Source organism: Aspergillus saccharolyticus, assembly GCF_003184585.1.
Source record: "Aspergillus saccharolyticus JOP 1030-1 unplaced genomic scaffold BP01scaffold_8, whole genome shotgun sequence".
Classification (NCBI taxonomy): Eukaryota; Fungi; Ascomycota; class Eurotiomycetes; order Eurotiales; family Aspergillaceae; genus Aspergillus; species Aspergillus saccharolyticus.
In genome coordinates this window covers 616,315-634,780 of record NW_020290618.1, presented here as the reverse complement: position 1 = coordinate 634,780, position 18,466 = coordinate 616,315, and the positions used below count along the sequence as shown (strand labels likewise).

The window sequence follows — 18,466 nt, the reverse complement described above, 5'->3', positions numbered from 1 at the left end:
AAAATTTTTGGGAAAAATGATCGTGCCACAAAGATAAGACAAGCAATGAGGGGTAGGGTAAATTTAGGGGCAGAACAAAAAGGGAAAAGAAAACCGAGAGATGAAATAAAACGAAAATGAAATTTTCCTTCTTTCTTCCCCCTCTTCTCATTTGTATTCTTACTCAATGACGCACTAGGGCAATCAAGATTCAAGACTGCAACAGAGCCACAGGTTAGAGATGAGCAACTGAGAATACTGATAGTACTAGTTAAGGTTGGCCGCCAACAGGTCCGCATAAAAGTCGAGAAAGCCTATCAGCGTGCAGTTTCGGTCTCTAAATCCCCCATTTGCCCCGCAAGATCGCTTCTACAGACGGAGTCCGGAGACCTCCGCCACCATTAACGTATGTGTGTTGATGTGTGTTAATCTATCACCTTAACATGCATGCATACATGTACGTTCGCGGCAATTTACAAAAGAATTTCGATCCCGAAATGGTCTTGATTGGTTTGTACAGCTCGCGAAAAAAGGGTCTATTCATCAAGATCTTTTCAGGTAATTAAGAAGGATTACCCTGGTTTGATGGTCTGTGCTGTTCTATGGACGCCCTTTTCCTCTTTGTCCATAGCAGATACGGCTCTTAGTGCCATACCATGATAGTCAACAGCTTATGCTATCTTAGTCAACTTTAACAACCTCTTCTTTCCTGCTAGTCTACCCAGTCTATCTTGGCTAGGACCGGACTGAATCTGGAACGCATTACTCTGGGAACCTCACCTGATTGGACCCCAATTCGTCGGGTACCAGATATGAAGCAGTACCTACTACAGATCCATGATCGCGGGGCAAATCATTGAGACCTGAGTCGCCGCACGATTTGTAAACCCGTCAGGAAGCCTATGTGTCAAAGTATGAAATGGAGTTGTAATTCAGTCTGGCGAAGACTGTGAAATTAATAGGTGTACAGAGTATAGAATATTGATATGATTCTACACAGAGCACTGGCGGGGTCTGGGATGACATTTGCCTTTATGGATGTGGCTTAGTACCGTTTGTTCCATTCCCGAAATGTATTCGCCAAATGCATATCCTATATTTATATTCGATTTTATCTAACTATGAACTTCACTATCGTCAAAAGATACTATGGCTCTATGCTGGCATGCACGGGCACCTGATGCAACTGGTAGGTACGGCACAAATAAATGTCTAGTTACCTACGGTTTTAAGTCTAGCTTCCAATTTGTTGCTATTGCATGCACGAGAAGGGAGTCTTGGCAAACTCATACCCTGCAAGCTCATGTCAGGTGTAAATGCCGAGGCCCATGTGTCCCCCCATCCGCGTTTTCAACACCAAGGGACTGCAGCTGGTGTAGACAGCACCTTTTTAGTGTCTTTTAGGGGCTGCTTAGAGCATAACAAGAATACTCTCCACAATGGCTGGTATTGATGATACGCGACTGTCGGTGCTGATTACAGGGTATGCTTCATAATGTCTCCTTGATGTGTTTATATAGAACGTTCCTGACTAGGACGATGCACAGTTGCTCGCCCGGTGGTATAGGGAACTCTTTGGCCCGGGAATTTCATAGAACTGGCCTGCGCGTGTTAGCCACAGCAAGAGATGCGGACACCCTTCAGGATCTGACGTCTGTCGGAATTGAGACGCTGAGCCTCGTTGTGGATGACCAAGAAAGCGTACAGCGTTGCTTCTCAGAGGTCAATGCTCGACTGGGAGACAAGGGCCTCAATTACCTTGTGAACAACGCGTGAGAAATCATCACCCTAGGCTGAGTCTACACGCTAACACACTAATAGAGGCCGCAGTAAGTCCTAGCCGCCGATGAACGTACGTTGATCTGGCTGGAATTGACCTGAATCGTCCAGATTACACGGTTCCAGCGATGGAAGCTGAACTCTCAGAGATCCGCACGACGTTCGAAACCAATCTGTTTTCAGTCATCTACATATGCCAAATTTTTTTACCTCTTCTCATCAGAGCCAAGGGAACAATTGTACAAGTCGGAAGTGTTGCCGGGGTAAGGGTCAATGGCCACGGAGCAAGGACGGCATGAAATGGGTCCAGGACAGTGCTGATCATGAGCCAGATAATTCCATACGTCTTTGGGTCAGTCTACAATGCCTCAAAGGCTGCTTTGCATTCTTTCAGTGACACTTTACGAGTAGAACTGGCTCCTTTCGGGTACGTGCCTGCTTTCTTCTTGCCTACAAAAGGTAGCTTCTGAATTTCCCAGTGTCAACGTCACCACAATTGTCACAGGTGGTGTGCAATCCCGCATCGCTCGAACCAAACGTACGCTCACTCCCAACTCAATGTATCTCCCAATTGAAGAGGAGTACAATCGGCGTGTGGTTCACAGTCAAAATGGAGCCATGCCAACTGCCGACTATGCACGGAGCGTTGTCTCGCAGATCCTCTATGGGCCAGCCCTATGGCGTTGGGTCTGGCCGTGGGCGCGAGGCCGTCAGAGTTGGATCTGGGAAGGTAACAAGAGCTGGATTATTTGGCTTCTGAGTGGTGGATGGGCTTGGACCGGCTTCTTCGAAGTTATTGTATCGAGAATGTTCAAGCTTTACAGGCTTCATAAGGTGGAAGATGGAAAAAAAAGCGTGTGAGACATCCATAGCCTGGAGAATTCTCACGGTGCTCTCAGCTGCTCGGAATCTCTGTGCCTTACTCATGCCGAAACGTACGCTGGTTGGCCCGTCAGGTGATCTCTCCGAATGCTACCGCCCGTAACGTCCGAAGGACATAATATCATCCCGAGATTCGTAGCCGCGAAAAAGAAAGCTGTTCTCCCATCAGCACTCAACTTCCTCTTTTCCTTATCACCATACCTCATTTGGAGGATTTTTTTTTTCTTTCATCTCTCGCAAATCTCGCCTTCTTGACGAGCATCCCTGATCCCTCTCCCCTCCCAGTAATTTTTCTTCCATTACGGCGTCAAAATGTTCAAGCTTGCCCGCAGCAGACCGATTACCACGGCCTTGAGAGCTGCAACGGTACGAATTCCTTGACTGGCCTTGCCTACAGAATGCTAGATTGTTCATGTCCGACAATTCATGCCGCTTGCTAATTTCTGAATAATTACAGAAGCCCTCTGTCCAGTCCCGTCTGGGCCAGCAGCAGAGAAACCTCTCCATCCACGAGTACCTGTCCGCAAACTTGCTCAAGTCGGTATGGCAGACCCGCGTTATTCACTTCCTTGTTCTGGCTCTTTGAGATGCTGACAATCCGGTAGTATGGCGTTGGAATGCCTAAGGGTGAAGTCGCTCGCTCCGCGGAGGAAGCCGAGGCCGTTGCCAAGTCCCTCGGTGCGTTCTTACATGCTTACAATATGAGTCGCTGTTTGCTAAGGCCATGGTAATAGGTAACGACGATATGGTCATCAAGGCCCAGGTACTCGCTGGTGGCCGTGGTAAGGGTACTTTCACCAACGGTCTGAAGGGTGGTGTGCGCGTGATTTACTCGTGAGTGTGGTCGGTAGCGCCAGGATTTGCCTTCACCTCTAACAACATGAATCTTTTCCTTACAGGCCTACCGAGGCAAAGATGTTCGCTGGTCAGATGATCGGAGAAAAGCTTATCACCAAGCAGACAGGTGCTGCTGGTCGTGTTTGCAACTCTGTCTACATCTGTGAGCGCAAGTTCGCTCGTCGCGAGTTCTACCTCGCCGTTCTCATGGACCGTGCTACCCAGGGTCCTGTCATTGTCGCCTCTTCTCAGGGTGGTATGGACATCGAAGCTGTTGCCAAGGAGAACCCTGACGCCATTCTCACTACTCCTATCGACATCAAGGTTGGAGTTACCGACGAGATCGCTACAAAGATCGCTACCGAGCTTGGCTTCTCTGAGCAGTGCATTGACGAGGCCCGCGACACTATTCAGAAGCTGTACAGGGTCTTCATGGAGAGAGATGCTACCCAGATCGAGATTAACCCTCTTTCTGAGACCTCTGACCACAAGGTCATGGCCATGGATGCCAAGCTTAACTTCGACGACAACGCCGAATTCAGACAGAAGGAGGTCTTCGAGTGGAGAGACACCACCCAGGAGGATGCCGATGAGGTCAAGGCTGCTACGTATATTCACCATATGAAACACTTTTATTTCGTTAGAGGAGCATTCTAACTTCGGACGCAGGCACGGCTTGAACTTTATCAAGCTTGACGGTGATATTGGATGTTTGGGTAAGAACAGCTAAAAGGATTCTTGCTGATATTTCTTCTGCTAACTTCAAGTGTAGTTAACGGTGCCGGTCTGGCCATGGCCACCATGGACATTATCAAGCTCAACGGCGGTAACCCCGCTAACTTCCTCGATGTCGGTGGTGGTGCCACCCCCGCTGCCATCAAGTCCGCTTTTGAGCTTATCACGAGCGACCCTAAGGTGACTGCCATCTTTGTCAACATCTTCGGTGGTATTGTCCGTTGCGATGCTATCGCTCAGGGCTTGATCAACGTCGTGCAGGAGATGGGTCTGCGTACCCCCATTGTTGCCCGTCTCCAGGGTACCAACATGGAGCAGGCGCACAAGCTGGTATGCCATCCCATACTCACCTGTCATTTTTTATACATTTCGAATACCAAACTAACAATATTTCCTGTGTAGATCAATGATTCTGGCCTCAAAATCTTCTCCATTGAGGATCTTCAGAGTGCTGCTGAGAAGTCGGTTCAGTTCTCCAAGGTCGTCAAGCTGGCCCGGGAGATTGACGTTGGTGTTGAGTTCACTCTTGGTATCTAAATTCCATGTTGACATAAAGCTGCGTCTCCTTAGCTGATGCTCCCACTATCTCTTGTTTTTCTCTTCTTTCCTTCTGCTAATTTTTCTTTCTTGATATTTACATTCTTCTTTCCGGTGACCGGGAGGACAGCATGATCCGAGCTCGAAAATGTAGCGAGATGCGGAGTAATCGGCCGAGGAGGGCGATTGCCTTTCTTTCCTAGGGTATGATGCTAACGCGCTGCTGCTGCTTAGAGAATGTTCGGTCATAGGGAATGCGCACGAGTTAAAACATAATGGTGATACACGAGATGGGTATCGGTGAGACCGCCTGGGAAGTTCTTATAGATGGTTCTGTATATTGTCCATGTCTAGGTTTATTTCTTTTGTCTATGTCTTCGTTAGAATAGGTTAGAATATCTCCGCCATTAACGGATGACTCTTCTCCCGCTATAGTCAGCTCATTGCCCCCAGGTTTCGACTAGGCACCATTAGGTCTTGAGGACCGGCCGCAAAGTCAGCTTTCTTGACCGAGGGATCATCGTCAAAGAACCAGACTTGTATCCCTGTCTGGTGGGCCAAGAGCACAAACTCACGATCTCCAAGAAGAAATCCTCCTGCTTCCTGGTAGCTCGCGAACATCGCTCGAGTTGCTCGATGGGGTGGTTGGGCTGATAAGTCGGAGATCCAAAGGGCTGGGCTGCCGTGATCTTCTCTGAGGTAGTACAACAGATTGCGGTCCACAACCGCCGCACGTAAGAAGTGATAGGGCTTATCGTTCCAATTAAATTTATGCAGAGCAACCTCATCCATCTGCGGGTCGTAAGCTGCTATCACCCACTGAAAAGATCGTGTGGCGGTCCCATCTAGTGGTGATTGAACGAAGAACACCGCGAACCGATGATGAGATTTGTCCCACGACCGGCTTAGCGTCTCGAAGGACCAGTCCCGAGGAATCTTAAGTGATGCATAGGAGCGCTGGGTGTACGCTTGTCCTTGGCCGTCCATGGAGTATTTCCTTACGCACACCTGATACGTCTCCTGCCGTTCGACATGAACAATAATGAGGGACTTCTTGGCGGGATACAAATCTAAAAGTGCCACCTGGGGAACATTCTCTATGGTGTGAGCGGCGCGCGACCGCATATCCCAGTAGACAACGGAGTCTCTGTCAATTCTTTCCCCAGACTCTGTGAGCGTAGAACCGCGGTAGGCCACCGCAACTGTGATGTCGCGGACGGCAAAGCCGGTCACGTTGGAGGATGGGATACGGAACCAGGCGTGTTCCTCTGCCCCCAAACTCCAAACATGACAGTACCTGAGAAAATATTAAGTTTATATGAGCGCTTGCCACGTACCACATCCCAAGGAACCTTCCACTTTGTTCGTCCTAGGCGAATTATAGGGATAGCTGGGATGCAAAAAGACTTACGCACGGGTGCTAATTGCTACCACCACAGAACTCGAAATGCCCACCAGCTGAAAGCGATCGCGATTTTCTGTGCAGAGCTGCTGCCTGGTCGAATTGCGAATGTTGTCAATGACAAGGACGTCGGGCTGCCTGAGCCAGGCATACCGTCCGTGGGCGTAGGCGAGGGTGGCGGGCGAGGGAATGTCATAGGAATTAAAGTCGGCTCGACCTCCTCCTAACGTCCGATGGTGAAGCACGATAGATCGGGGCTCGTAGGCGGCGGGCTGACCGCGCTCTAAGCGGATTCTCCGTTGGGCGTAGCGCGTGAAGTCGGCTGCTCTAAGATGGGCACTGGACTCGTTCGTCCACAAGCGGTATAAGGTGCGCCGAGTGGAATCCGATGATAGGAGAGAGTGCCACCGTCTCGAGACCTGGGGGTACGAGCTACATCAGTTGCGGTCGATTAATACACTCTGCTCTATTATGGTAGTCACCTACTCTCTGGAGCACGTAAAGGTCGGAGACGCTCAAATACTGCACAATCTGGAGGATGATCTCAGGAAGGGACTCGCCCAGGATGTCCTTCTGGAAGGTCCGTTGTTTGATGTGCGTGCGTACGTCGCCCCATTCGGGTGAATTCAGTTCGTCTAGGATACCCCAATACCTGCGACTTGGAAGTTAGCACCGGCAGGAAACGAGTGTAATGAAAGGGGCGAGCTTAGAGACGAGATGAGATAGCTCTTACGCAGCTCTTCGAGCGGACTGTGTACTCAGGCTATTGAAAAGGGCGATGATCTGCTGGACGGTAGCATTATCGATAGCTGTAGGATGCAGACTCATAACTGTATTCAAACAACAACCCCGGGGGATGAAAGTCACCAAAGGTCCACAATAAGGGAGCTGTGGTACAGTGGGGAAAAAGAACAAAAGAAGTCAAAAAGTATCGCAGTGAATATTTGTGGCGTTATTGGGGAGAGGGTTGCAGGAAACTGAGAATGCGAGGAGGGAGAATGAAGGAGGGAGCTGTCGCTTGGACTATTGTAGAATAAGTTTGATTATTGACAGGCCAGTATATTTCCAGCCATTGATAAATCGTATATGGAGTACCTGTGTTAGGCTGCCTGCTAGCCTAGGAGTGGGATAAGTCTTCTTCTTCTTATTTCTTTTTGAACTCAAATAATAAATAAATTATCGGACCATGATTGATGATAGAACTGCTTTTGCTTGTTCTCCTTCTCTCCTTTCAATGGTCATCATTATTTTTATTTGTGATTGAATGATTGATTGATTTGTTTGTTTCCTTTTCTCCCTGCGGATCCTCCCGCTTGCCAGTGGGAACTAATGGATGATGAGTATACTGTCTGTACTCCTCCTCCGTACAATACCTAGTATGTGTAGAGTACTCCATACTCTGTCAGAATAAAGTACCTACAGATTTACATTACTCAAGTTAGAACCACTATCAGTCACGCTCGTCCCGACAAAATAAGCAGTCTGCGCTGCAGATCTGATCGCCTTCTGGCCCCCTTCCACAACGCCTCGTCCCAGATCGTATTCAGGGACTACGATCACGCAGGCCAACAACTTCCCTGTTTCTGATGGCGAAATAAAACCCTCCTCTTTCTGGATCTCCTCCTCCGCACTTTTGTATAAAGAAAGTCTTGTCATCTCACAAGGGTCTCAGAAGAAAGAGAGAGAGGGAGAGGGGAGATGAAGAGAAGGTAGGATGTCGAATAGGAAACGGAAGACACACGAGTTAAAGCTAGACTGTCCTTTCTTGTTCGTCTCTGTCGGCCAGAAGCTGTCCACAAATTGTCTGTCAACCATCCACGGGGGTCTTGCTGAGTCTCCACTGAAGCAGCCATGCGAGACGCATCCATCCAACAGGCCGACCTGAACAAGCCTCAATGACAATTTTCAGAAATCCGGAAAACGATGAAATAAATAAGGGCAAGCAAAGCTGGGGCCGACCAATTGAACGAGCGAGGCAGGATGATCGAGGCAGCGGAGCTTGAAGAGATAATTGTTGGTTGGTTCGAAGAAGGATTGATCCTCAGTTCCAGTCCGTTCGGCCCAGACCCTCTTTTCTTATGGCCCTTTGCGCATGTCTCTATCTTGTCTGTCCGTCCGTCTGTCTGTCTGTCTGTCTCTCACGGTCAGTCTCTCGGTCTGTGTCGCTCTTGTCTCCCTCCGTCTTAAATATAACTCTTTCGTTGGACTCGTAAACTCTCATCAATTTAAATCATCGATTTCCCTTATGACGATTGAGTTCAATCTTCCTTTCTCCTTTCCTTCTCTCCTTTGGCAATTCTTCCTTTCCCTTTCTCCTTCTATTATTTCTGCTATTGTTCCTATCCTCCTCCTATCGCCCTCTCTGCCTTTTTTTCACCTTAAACCCGCCCGCCCCACAGGGCAACCTCGACTTCTTCCTTTTTTTCTTCCTGCTCTCAATTACATGGTTCGACACAAATTAAGAAAACCGTCAAGACGGCAAAATAAAATATAAAAGGCACACCGTTCTTATCGATTAGACTGGAAGGAAGGAAGACTGGGTTACGACGAAGAGAGCAGCATTGAATCTTGCTGGATTTCTCTCTCTCCCTCTCTCTCTTCCTCTTCCTGTCGGTCTATCTCTCGGCCGCCCGTCCTTCGTTTCCACCTCCCCTCCACCTCCGCCGCAGCCATCTCTTCTTCGCTCTTCTCTTTTCCCCTAGTTCTCCTCCGCCGCGAGATGAGCAGCCTAGCCGATCTCCCTTCCAGGAATTCTCTTCTCGCTGCTCCTTCCGCTATCGCTGCCACCGATGCCCCGGGTAAAGTCCGAAAGATCCCTGTCCTCTCCTCCTCCGTCGTCCCAACATCCTCTCAGTCGAACGGTGATCCCATGGATGTCACACCTCCAGCCCCGGGCCCTGCGCCCCCCGTCCAGAGCAGCCCTGATAGCGATCGAACGGGCACAACCCCCAGCATCACCACCACGATCGCTCCTAATAGTTCAACCGACTCGCAGGGTGTGAATCACCATCACCTAGGGCCCAACCAGGCAATCGGGGCCGCCGCCGCCGCGCAACAGCCCAAAGTCGTTCAAACGGCCTTCATCCACAAGCTATACAAGTACGTCAGCAGCAGGGTCTATTAGTCCTTAAATGAGTCGGAGATGCTCTTTCATTTTATGGGTCCACGCACTAACGATCTGATAAATAGTATGCTCGAAGATCCCGCCATCCAGCACCTAATATCATGGTCCAACACCAATGATAGTTTTGTCATGTCTCCCACCTCTGAGTTTTCCAAAGTTCTCGCGTTAGTTCCCCAGCGCTAACGGACCTGATCGATTCTTCAAGGGCGATATGGAGCTAACAGCCCTCTCAGCCAGTACTTCAAACACACCAACATTTCCTCATTCGTTCGGCAGTTGAATATGTACGGGTTCCACAAAGGTATGCTAGTTCGAAATGACGATGGATGCATGCATTGTTATTGACGCGAATGGGAATCAGTGAGCGACGTTTTTCATACTGGGTCTCCGGACTCCGCCCTCTGGGAATTCAAGCACGGGAATGGAAACTTCAAGCGGGGCGACCTTGTCGGTTTGCGCGAAATTAAGCGACGCGCATCCCGCCACGCGTTAATCCATCGCGATTCATTTCCAGGCCACAAGGCTACCTCGCAACCGGGTACTCCAGCCGAACCTATTCCGGATGCCACTGAAGCACGTCTGATGAACCTGGAGCACTCAATGTTCGACATGCATGCTCGTCTCACACGCGCCGAAGAAGGGAATGCAGCGCTCAATGCGCGATGCCAGGCGATGGCGGAGAGTTTGATCCGATGCTATCATGTATGTGGGCCCAGTGGTACTACATGGTATCCAATCTTGTTTTTGAGATACAAGGACTAATCCAAGTCTTGGAATAGTGGACACATTCGATCTCTCGATTCCTTCAAGGCATGATTCCCGACCGTGAAGGTATTCTGTATCGAGATGGTGAGCTTGGTCGCCTGAGCCCTACGAACTTCGAGTTGTCTGACCTATGCAGTGACCGGCATGCAAGCAGAGTTAGAGAAACATTTAGATGCTGTGCGGTCATTGGAGCACTCTCAGGACCCATACTTATCGGTTCGACAGCCCTACGTTGCCAACATTTCAGTCGAACCAGGCCCACCCTTGTCTCCACGCCAGATTCCTCAGGAAGACGGACGCCGCCCTTCGATGATGGAGAATCCGTCTCGGCCCAACATGATCCGCCCACCCGTTCCCCCACATCTAGCTGCCTCTCCGCGTCGCTTTGGTTCAATTGGAGCTGGACAATCCTCTTCGAACTATAGTCGTCCCCAGGTGCCATCTGTGGTCACTCCACAACAGCCTGTGCCTCATCCTCTGTCAGCTGTGTCGTCGCCCCCAGGCCCTAACCTCACTCGTCGCCATACATCAGCCGATATTAGACAGCATGGCTGGCCTCCACCGGGGGTATCACCATTTCCTTTGGCTCATCTGCCCACCCATGCGGCAAATCCCTGGTCGCCGTCGCGACACCGAACCCCGACTTCCAGTGAGCAGCAAGTGCGCGATGTATTGGCACAATACGAAATGGGCGCCCCTAGGCGTCTACAAGAAACCACTCGTCATGCCACACCTCCCTTACACCCTGACCAGACTGTTCCCGCCGATAATGGGTGGCCTTTAGGTCCCAGGTTTCCTCGGCACGAAATGTCCCTTCCTGCAACCCGGCGCTCGAGCATGGCGAGCAATGTTCATTCACTTCTTAACCCCGCCGATACAGCCGAGCGACCGGATGAAGACCAGCATGCGATGGCGGATGATCGAAAGCGGAAGCGACTCGAGTAAATCACTGGCGAATTATCCTCACATATTTTATAAAGGAGAAACATCATTCCAAGCAGCACGGGCAGAACTTTTCGATGCAGCCTATTGACAACTTCATAGCATGCGACTGCTATTAATGCGACCTCACGATTCTCTTTCCATAATGTACTCCTTGCCTGTGCTGCGAATTTTCGGAAAGAAGAAAAGGATCTGGAAAAAATCACAAAGGAACCCCAGCCCTCCCCAAGCATATCTTGGCCAGGTCCCCACCATTGGGATCATCAGCCCGCCTGTATTTTTTTCATTTTTCTCTTATAGGTTCCTTCCATTATACTTTTGGGTTGGAGCCTTCTTGTACAATCAATCATAACGGAATGAGGGAAGAGACTCGGCTCGGTAGCAGCCTACAACTTTCGTGGTGAGGGTCTTTGGAGGTTGCTGACCTTCTGCACTGCTTGGCAGCATGTGTTTGCGCGCATTGTGGCGGTGTTATTCCCCGCTGAGCGCATGGGAATTGCCGCTTCCCGTTCACATCACTGCTCTCCCAGTCATTGCAGTCATTTCCGGGTGGCCATGCACTATCTAGCATTTCAGGTTTATTGGGCCATACTTGTTTATTTATACTATATACCCTGGATTGAGTGAAACAGAATACTGCTTGGGGACACTAATTTAGAGATATGAATCTATAGTGACTTTGACTATAAAATGTACAGATCTTGACTGTCATCTGATGCAAAGGTAGCGAATGTGTCCAATGTGCTGAACGGGCCGATGTTGTCATTGTAGGGAGTTTGACTGTTGGTCATTAGCCGTTGTTCAGTTTGTAAATCTTTCTGTATGCCACCATTTATGGGGGGTATCAATATCGGACTTGATTTATGTCTAATTACACGAGATGGTCAATTGAAAGAACAATACATCAGCTCTTCTTTCTCTTCTTCGACCGTTCGGCCAGAATTTCATCTAAGAAACTCGTGCCCTTCTTCCTGCTTCTTCGACCAGATGAGGATTGCGACGAGGCTGCTTCTTGTTTATCGCTACTCTCGATATTTGCCTCCTTGGCGTCAGGGCCCAGGTTTTCGGCATCTCCAGAGACTTGTTGCGCATGAGCAACTGCTTTCCTCTTCCTCGAGAAGGTATTTCTTCTGCCTATGAGGGCCAGACGACCCTCCTCCTCATCCTCGTCATCCTCGTCAGCACCATAACCGACGCTGGACGATGCCCCCTTCCCTGACGGTCGACCTGGAGCCGTGCCAGCGGAGGAAGATGTCGCCCCAGTCTTTGCACTATTGGCCTTGGCCGCCATGACCTTTTGATAATTACGACCGAGCAACTGTTTCCGCAATTTATCGTTCGAGTCCAACTCCGTGCGATTCCAGCTTCCATCCGCGGCTTTTGTCGGCAGAGGCGCTCCAACTCCGAGCCTTCAGACACATGAAAATTAGCGACACGAAGCATTATTAGAGGTTCACACGATGGTGAGTCTTTCTTCGCACGGCTTACGTTTCCGGGACTGCCGTAAATATCTCATCCTCTTCGCGTTGCAACTCCTCTTCCGATTTTACATTGACTAGGTCCTCTGCCTTCGGAGCTGGGAGCCATGATGCGACAAGCCGTTGGCTGCGGGCCAAGGCGACGTTGGCCTTATTGAGGATGATATCCGTTTCTGACTGAGATATTGACATTTTGAGAGGATGTCAATCAGAGAATTAAGTTCGTGGGCTGGAGGTTTTCCCCTCTGGGAAATTAATTGATTGATTGATTGATTTTGTCTGAGTGCATAGGTAGTTTCATATCGAACTTTTTCGGCGATAGCGAAGACGGGACAGGGGATGGGGGCAGAATATGCGGGCAGGGTCTGGGCCTCACCGCTTTCCACTGTAGGTATACCTCTGTCTTGGGCATCGCTGATTGGTTAGAGGTTCAATGGCTAAGTACTATATACCTCAGCTAGTATGGACTTCTAATACTATTCCTAGACGATTTTAGTTGTATCGATTTGGTAATATGTCAAGGAAGAGCTGGTTCTCTGAATTTGAAAGTGGGCTCGCAATGCTCTCTTCAGACGTTACAAAGCTCGATTAAGACCGTTTATATACACTTCACAGAACATTCAGACGAAGGCTCTCAACTATCTATATGTACAGAACCATGCAGGACAGGGCATGATGTAACGTTTGATGGGGAGAAGATGTGCAAAGCCCTGACCCCTTGGCTCACGTGTGAGCGCCTTCTTGAAGTTTCTGCTGCTTTAATTTCTTCTCCGTCTTCATGAACTCGCGAATCCCGACAGGGATGTTAGCAAAGAGATCTTCCTCAGTGGAATCCGGAAGTGTCCAGCTCGTTTCACTGCCCCCGCCATCGTCATCCATGCTCCCGCTGGCCGCGTTGACCTCCGATCGCGGCGTCTGGCGCTGATCTCTGCCGTTGTTCGTGGAAGAGCCCTTTACCTTGGCCTGCGCAAGCCGTGCGGCCCATTCCTCCAGCTCGTCACGGTAGTCGTCCCAGACGCAGTGAACGCAGCCACTCATGCAGCAGTTGTCCGGCTCCTCCGGTCGTGGGGGGATAGCGACGCCGTTAATGGTTTTCCAAGTCGCGTCGGGAGCGGCTCCGGGATCGTAGCGCGAGGTACGGCCGGGACCGGCGAGACGAGTCCCAAAGACAATAGCCATCTTCTCCTCGGCGGTTTGCGGCTTCGCGGGGGTACTTGTTGGTTCCTTATCGTGTGGTTCTTGGGATTGCGAGGGAAGGATCTGCCGGCTATAGGGGGAACGAGTGGAGAGAATATCATGGTAATAGCCGGCAAGTGGTTGCGCTTGTGTGGTGCTGTTATCAGCTGCCTCTGTTACTGTTCCGTTGCGGAGAGCGGCGGTGTGGTCGTGCGTGGCGAAGCGGCGAGCGGAGCTGGACAACGCATCTTGTTGTCTGATGATGTAGGGAGATGTCCGAAGTAATCGACGCGGGCCATTGCCAGTGGTTGTTCGCGCAAGAGATGGCGCAAGCTCCAGCAGGAGGTGTTTCATTTGTCCCAAGGTGTTGATCAACAAAGGCGGAGGAAAGAACATCAAACAAAGAAAGGAACGGCGGGCGCATCAAGAAAGAACTTGAGGTTATGTCATGATCGGTTTCGCGGGCGGGAAAGCCATATATGCGCGCAAACAGTGCAAACAGACACTTCCCCGACTGCGATAATGCCGGATTAGCCTGGGCGCCTGGGCGCCTGCAAACAAATCATTCGAACCTATTGTTGGACGTTACATTCTTCTCAAATATTATCGTCTGTTGAGCTCAAGGAGGTTCCTCTGAGTTCCAGGATCGCACCTCAAGAGCCACCGACCCGGAGCAACTCAATAGCCGTTTTTATCGGCGCGTCGCAAATGAGCAACTCCCCTCAACCACCAAATGACACCCGGCCACAAGCAAATGAGCGTCCTTCGTTTCAGGCACCAATAAGAGCCAGCTCAGCAAGAGCACTTCCCGGTTCCCTCGAACGAGCGCTCAGCCGATCGCCCATGAGAAGCCCGAGGCAACCGACTCAAAGTAACGCGCGGGCTGTTGGCTTGAGGGATCGGAAGGCTCTTAGACCATCATTGACTTCGTCCGTCAGTCCACTGAAACCCCCAAGAAAGGCGAAGCCATCGCCTCGACTATCCAGCGGTCTCAATGTCTTCGCCGCGCCACCGAGGCGAGTGTCAACTCGAATAACCGCCTCCGATTTGACCTTTCAGTCTCCCATTTCGACACAGCAGAGTATCGAGGCGCTGCGACATATCAACACACCGGACGACCAGCTGACATCGGAGCTGGGAAGTGTAACTGGAGATATGGATGTAATCAGTGATCCCAGCCAGCCTTCTCTACAAGAGATTTTCGAAGAACCAGAACTTCCCCCCACGCCGACTCAACTGGGATTGGAACGCCCTCCGGGGCGCTCAAAAGGGCTTTTGAGCAGCAGTCCTAATTCACAACAAGCAAAAGCGGCGAGGCGACGAAATACGGAGAACCCTGAGCAGACACCATCGAAATTGAGGAGCGTTGATTATGGAGAGGCAGAGGATCCGACAGGATTGGGAACCACCATAGATTGGGATTCGTTCCCAGAGCACATCCTGAAAAAGCGAAAACTGCGGGACGAGCTTTCAGACGAGCTGGAACAACTCAAGAAGGAGATTGGAGAGCTGGATAATTGGTCAAAGGAGTTAAGTCAGTGTGATGAAAGCGCTGAGCGTGACTTGACTAAGCTTATGTATGCTGCACTTTCCAATTGTCGTAGGGGGCGATGACTGACCGGGTCCAGTACGTTACTATCATCTTCTCAACCTACAGTAACAACAACCTCGGGCCCTCGCTCAACTGCGGCATCCATCTCGTCGCTCATCTCGACTCTGCTTCCGTTTGCTGCCAAAGCCCCTCCGCCACCCTTTCAAAATACATATCCGCTCAACGCATTCGCATTGCACGAGCATGCTCACGAGAAACCCTACGTAACAGCTTTTGCACCTTTGCATCTCACCGCATTTTCGGAATTTGTGCCAGGAACAGCAGCCCAGCCCTGTTTAGAAAAACATGTTCTTACTTTCACCGCGCCGCATCCGTTCCCTTCTAATCGCCTCGAAGTAACCATCGCGTATGAGGCCAACCCAGAAACACAAACTCTGGTCTCAATATTAGTGCCGACCGAAAGTCAGACTGGCAAGACAAGAATGCCCGCCTCGTTACAGCGATGGACCGATACCCGACTCTCCAATCCACTCTTAAAACTTGATGTTACGGGGCTTTGCTGGGGCATCAACCGGTACTGGGTAGCTGCAATATTACGAGCGCAGCTATGGTCTGAGATGGAGGAACAGCATGCGTCTTTGATATCAGGTCAAAAGGGATCCAATGCTCGCCCACTGCCGCACTCGGATAAAAGAAGCACACCTGATTTGCGGCGCATTCTTCCCCACCTTGAGCGAACATCTATGCTTTTCCAATCAAACACCAGAGGCCCTAGTCTCCTTCTCTCCTGTGAGCTGAAACTCGACGAATGGACCAGCGAACCCCAGCTTGTCCCTGGAATTAGCGTGTCGCTCATTAGCACCTCCGGTGGGGGGATTACTCCCAGTCGCAGAGTCGAGCGAGAATGCAAGAAGCTATTCCACACCATGCTAACAGAACAGAACGGTAGCCAGCAGGAAGGAGTTACCTCTGAGGGCGACCCATGCAAGATTCAGACCGGCGTCATCTTGCGGGCTACGCAGTGCGTCCTCAAGATTCTGTTCGACGAGAATGATGCTAACAATCATCATTCGGCACATGGTACACTATAGAGCTGATCTGAGCTAAAGTCCAGGGTTGTGGGGCGCCAATCAAGCATATCACATCTCATGTTTATGACGGGAATGAAAATGAATGCGTGGCGTTATCGCGGGCCAAAATGTGGTCAGAAATCCTTTTTTTTTCTCCTCGAGGAATGTCTAGATCTTGGATCTCCAATCTAGGAGATGATTAATTATACCACGAGCCCCACTCAGGGAGCTGTGCTGCAAAGATTTTGTGGATAGTTTCTGATTTGCCTCTTTTTATGGAGCTAGGAGCAATACCGGAGTTTTGGCTTGGGTGAAAGTCCCAAACTTCACATGTATTACCATGAATTGACAGAATGCTCCATATGACTGTCGTTATCCATAGCGTAAATTGCCATGATAGTTTATGGCTATAGATAGCATTCTAGACCCAATGACTCTCCACGCATGCGCGCTACGATGGAAATATATCATTTGCAGCCTGATTCTCTGCGGCATACGGATCATGTGAGATTGACCTCTACTATCTACTAGTCGAATCAAGAAAAACATGTAGGTAATTCTGATGGGGGTATCTGCAAGGCCTTGTGTGATTCGAGAACTTTGACAACCGAGTCCGGGAGACGCGCACAAGGGGGAAAGCAAGCCGTGGTGGGACATGAACTTGGGACATTTGCATTTCGAGGTGTTTGAGAAGCTTTTTAAGTTAGAGACAAAGGTAAGAGAGGAAAAAGAGGAGCCACGCCATGCCACAGTCGACTGAGAATTCCCGACTTGAAAATCGACCCGATCATCATTAGTATTGAATCACATTTATTTCTTGGCAGCAGACTCCTCCTCAGCCTTAGCCTTAGCACGCTTCTCACGGATACCCTTGTAGCGGGCCTCGGAGCGGGCCTCACGGAGGCGGCGGTAGGCAGCCTCCTCACCCTTAGGAAGATCGTCACGCTTGACTTCGGTGACGGCCTCGGCGGCGGACTTGTTCTTGATGGGTAGGGTGGGGTTGACGCGGGTAACGAAGCCCTCGGTTTTGCCCTCAGCGAAGGCAGCCTTGGCGGCGTTGACCTCCTCAGCAGAGGAGTCGAGCTTCTTGAACTGACCGCTCTTGCGGGGGAAGAGAATCAGGCGAGCCTTGTAGTCCTTGAGGCGGGCGACATTGGCGACGAGGGACTCCTTGGAGTAGTTGACACGGCGATGGTCAACGGAGATACCGATGGTAGGAGCGAGCTTCTTGGGGATACCGGCTTCCTAATGAATTGCAAAACGAATGTAAGCCCTTCCATCTCAGAACCCCAATGTGCATCACATGATGGGCATATCCCAATTCCCCTTCCAATTATTCTTCGCCCCGGAAATCGCAGGAGTTTGTTACCTTCAGCTCAGCAAGGGTGAAACCACGGCCAGCACGAACACGACGGTTGTACTTGACAGTAGGGCAGCGCACAACGGGGCGCAGCTTGTCAACCGGACGAGGAGCAACGGCGGCGGCCTTAGCAAGACGAGCCTCACGACGGCGGTGCTTGCGGCCAGGCTATAAACCAATAAGAAAACATGTCAGTCCACACGTTATACTCCTGGAAACGATCTTTTCATCGAATGTCGTTCGCAAACAGGCGGATTGCGGTGCTGGGATCGTAGATTTCTGTTGTAGAAGTAAAGAGCGTACCTGGTCGAAGTGCACGCGGACACGACGCTGCCAGTCCTTGTGGAAGTCTGATTTGAAAGAGAAAAATTCCATCAGTCCCATGATACGTCCCGATTGACCCCAGTATGCATTGTCCATCATCCAGTATCCCATTTCCTTCCCTTTTGTTTTTTTTTCCTCTTCATTTCAATAGTCCTCCTCCCCTCTGTGACATCAATCTGTGTGCGGGGTTCATTACTCACGCTGGTTGAGAATCTGGTTGTTGTGCTTGATCGCCTATATCGCACCGAAAGAACCCATCAGCATTCACCGAGTTGAAAACCAATATTGAGGGGAGGGAGACGAAAGCCCATAATCATCATAGACGATCGACAGACTATCGCAAAGGGACATATCACGCACCATTGTGACGGATGGGGATCAAGGCCGGGAGATTGTCGTCGTCGTCGTGGGTGGTTGCTGGTCGTATCTCAAGACGACTCGCCTCAATATTAGGTGGAACTTTTTTTGGTGTGGCTAACCCGCGCAGAGCCGCATCGCCTCGCTTAGCGAGCCCTACTCTGCTT

General features: G+C 50.4%; 8 protein-coding genes across 8 annotated transcripts; 5 read left to right on the top strand and 3 right to left on the bottom strand.

The window, feature by feature from the left end:
• Positions 1-1,333: 1,333 nt before the first annotated feature.
• BP01DRAFT_355035 (SDR family oxidoreductase) lies at positions 1,334-2,710 on the top strand. The gene is made up of 6 exons (XM_025574595.1): positions 1,334-1,462; positions 1,527-1,751; positions 1,801-1,808; positions 1,870-2,021; positions 2,091-2,185; positions 2,238-2,710. The coding sequence occupies exons 1-6, from the start codon at positions 1,419-1,421 to the stop codon at positions 2,617-2,619; spliced, it is 906 nt and encodes a 301-aa protein (XP_025433231.1). The 5' UTR covers positions 1,334-1,418; the 3' UTR covers positions 2,620-2,710.
• Positions 2,711-2,775: 65 nt separating this feature from the next.
• BP01DRAFT_355032 (succinate--CoA ligase (GDP-forming) subunit beta) lies at positions 2,776-5,174 on the top strand. Its single transcript, XM_025574594.1, has 8 exons — positions 2,776-3,006; positions 3,098-3,181; positions 3,246-3,318; positions 3,375-3,474; positions 3,540-4,085; positions 4,147-4,193; positions 4,250-4,542; positions 4,615-5,174. Exons 1-8 carry the CDS (start codon positions 2,953-2,955, stop codon positions 4,747-4,749), a joined length of 1,332 nt encoding a protein of 443 aa, XP_025433230.1. The 5' UTR covers positions 2,776-2,952; the 3' UTR covers positions 4,750-5,174.
• Positions 5,004-7,134, bottom strand: BP01DRAFT_422080 (F-box domain protein). Its single transcript, XM_025579547.1, has 4 exons — positions 6,885-7,134; positions 6,638-6,803; positions 6,161-6,570; positions 5,004-6,046 (listed from the first exon to the last, which is right to left on the bottom strand). The coding sequence occupies exons 1-4, from the start codon at positions 6,977-6,979 to the stop codon at positions 5,185-5,187; spliced, it is 1,533 nt and encodes a 510-aa protein (XP_025433229.1). The 5' UTR covers positions 6,980-7,134; the 3' UTR covers positions 5,004-5,184.
• An 891-nt stretch (positions 7,135-8,025) lies between these two features.
• Positions 8,026-8,822, top strand: BP01DRAFT_230124 (uncharacterized protein). The gene has a single exon (XM_025571202.1). It carries the CDS (start codon positions 8,244-8,246, stop codon positions 8,643-8,645), a length of 402 nt encoding a protein of 133 aa, XP_025433228.1. The 5' UTR covers positions 8,026-8,243; the 3' UTR covers positions 8,646-8,822.
• BP01DRAFT_230109 (uncharacterized protein) lies at positions 8,759-11,157 on the top strand. The gene is made up of 6 exons (XM_025571201.1): positions 8,759-9,250; positions 9,341-9,439; positions 9,509-9,576; positions 9,637-9,977; positions 10,055-10,124; positions 10,177-11,157. The coding sequence occupies exons 1-6, from the start codon at positions 8,871-8,873 to the stop codon at positions 10,983-10,985; spliced, it is 1,767 nt and encodes a 588-aa protein (XP_025433227.1). The 5' UTR covers positions 8,759-8,870; the 3' UTR covers positions 10,986-11,157.
• A 729-nt stretch (positions 11,158-11,886) lies between these two features.
• BP01DRAFT_372562 (uncharacterized protein) lies at positions 11,887-13,639 on the bottom strand (the record flags this gene model as incomplete). Its single annotated transcript, XM_025576736.1, has 4 exons — positions 11,887-12,391; positions 12,471-12,637; position 13,067; positions 13,188-13,639. The coding sequence occupies 4 exons, from the start codon at positions 13,637-13,639 to the stop codon at positions 11,887-11,889; spliced, it is 1,125 nt and encodes a 374-aa protein (XP_025433226.1).
• A 572-nt stretch (positions 13,640-14,211) lies between these two features.
• Positions 14,212-16,493, top strand: BP01DRAFT_390340 (uncharacterized protein). The gene is made up of 2 exons (XM_025577996.1): positions 14,212-15,213; positions 15,265-16,493. The coding sequence occupies exons 1-2, from the start codon at positions 14,345-14,347 to the stop codon at positions 16,277-16,279; spliced, it is 1,884 nt and encodes a 627-aa protein (XP_025433225.1). The 5' UTR covers positions 14,212-14,344; the 3' UTR covers positions 16,280-16,493.
• Positions 16,494-16,725: 232 nt separating this feature from the next.
• On the bottom strand, positions 16,726-18,333 carry BP01DRAFT_355022 (60S ribosomal protein eL13). The gene is made up of 5 exons (XM_025574593.1): positions 18,303-18,333; positions 18,143-18,176; positions 17,922-17,968; positions 17,628-17,786; positions 16,726-17,503 (listed from the first exon to the last, which is right to left on the bottom strand). The coding sequence occupies exons 1-5, from the start codon at positions 18,303-18,305 to the stop codon at positions 17,069-17,071; spliced, it is 678 nt and encodes a 225-aa protein (XP_025433224.1). The 5' UTR covers positions 18,306-18,333; the 3' UTR covers positions 16,726-17,068.
• Between the last annotated feature and the right edge of the window lie 133 nt (positions 18,334-18,466).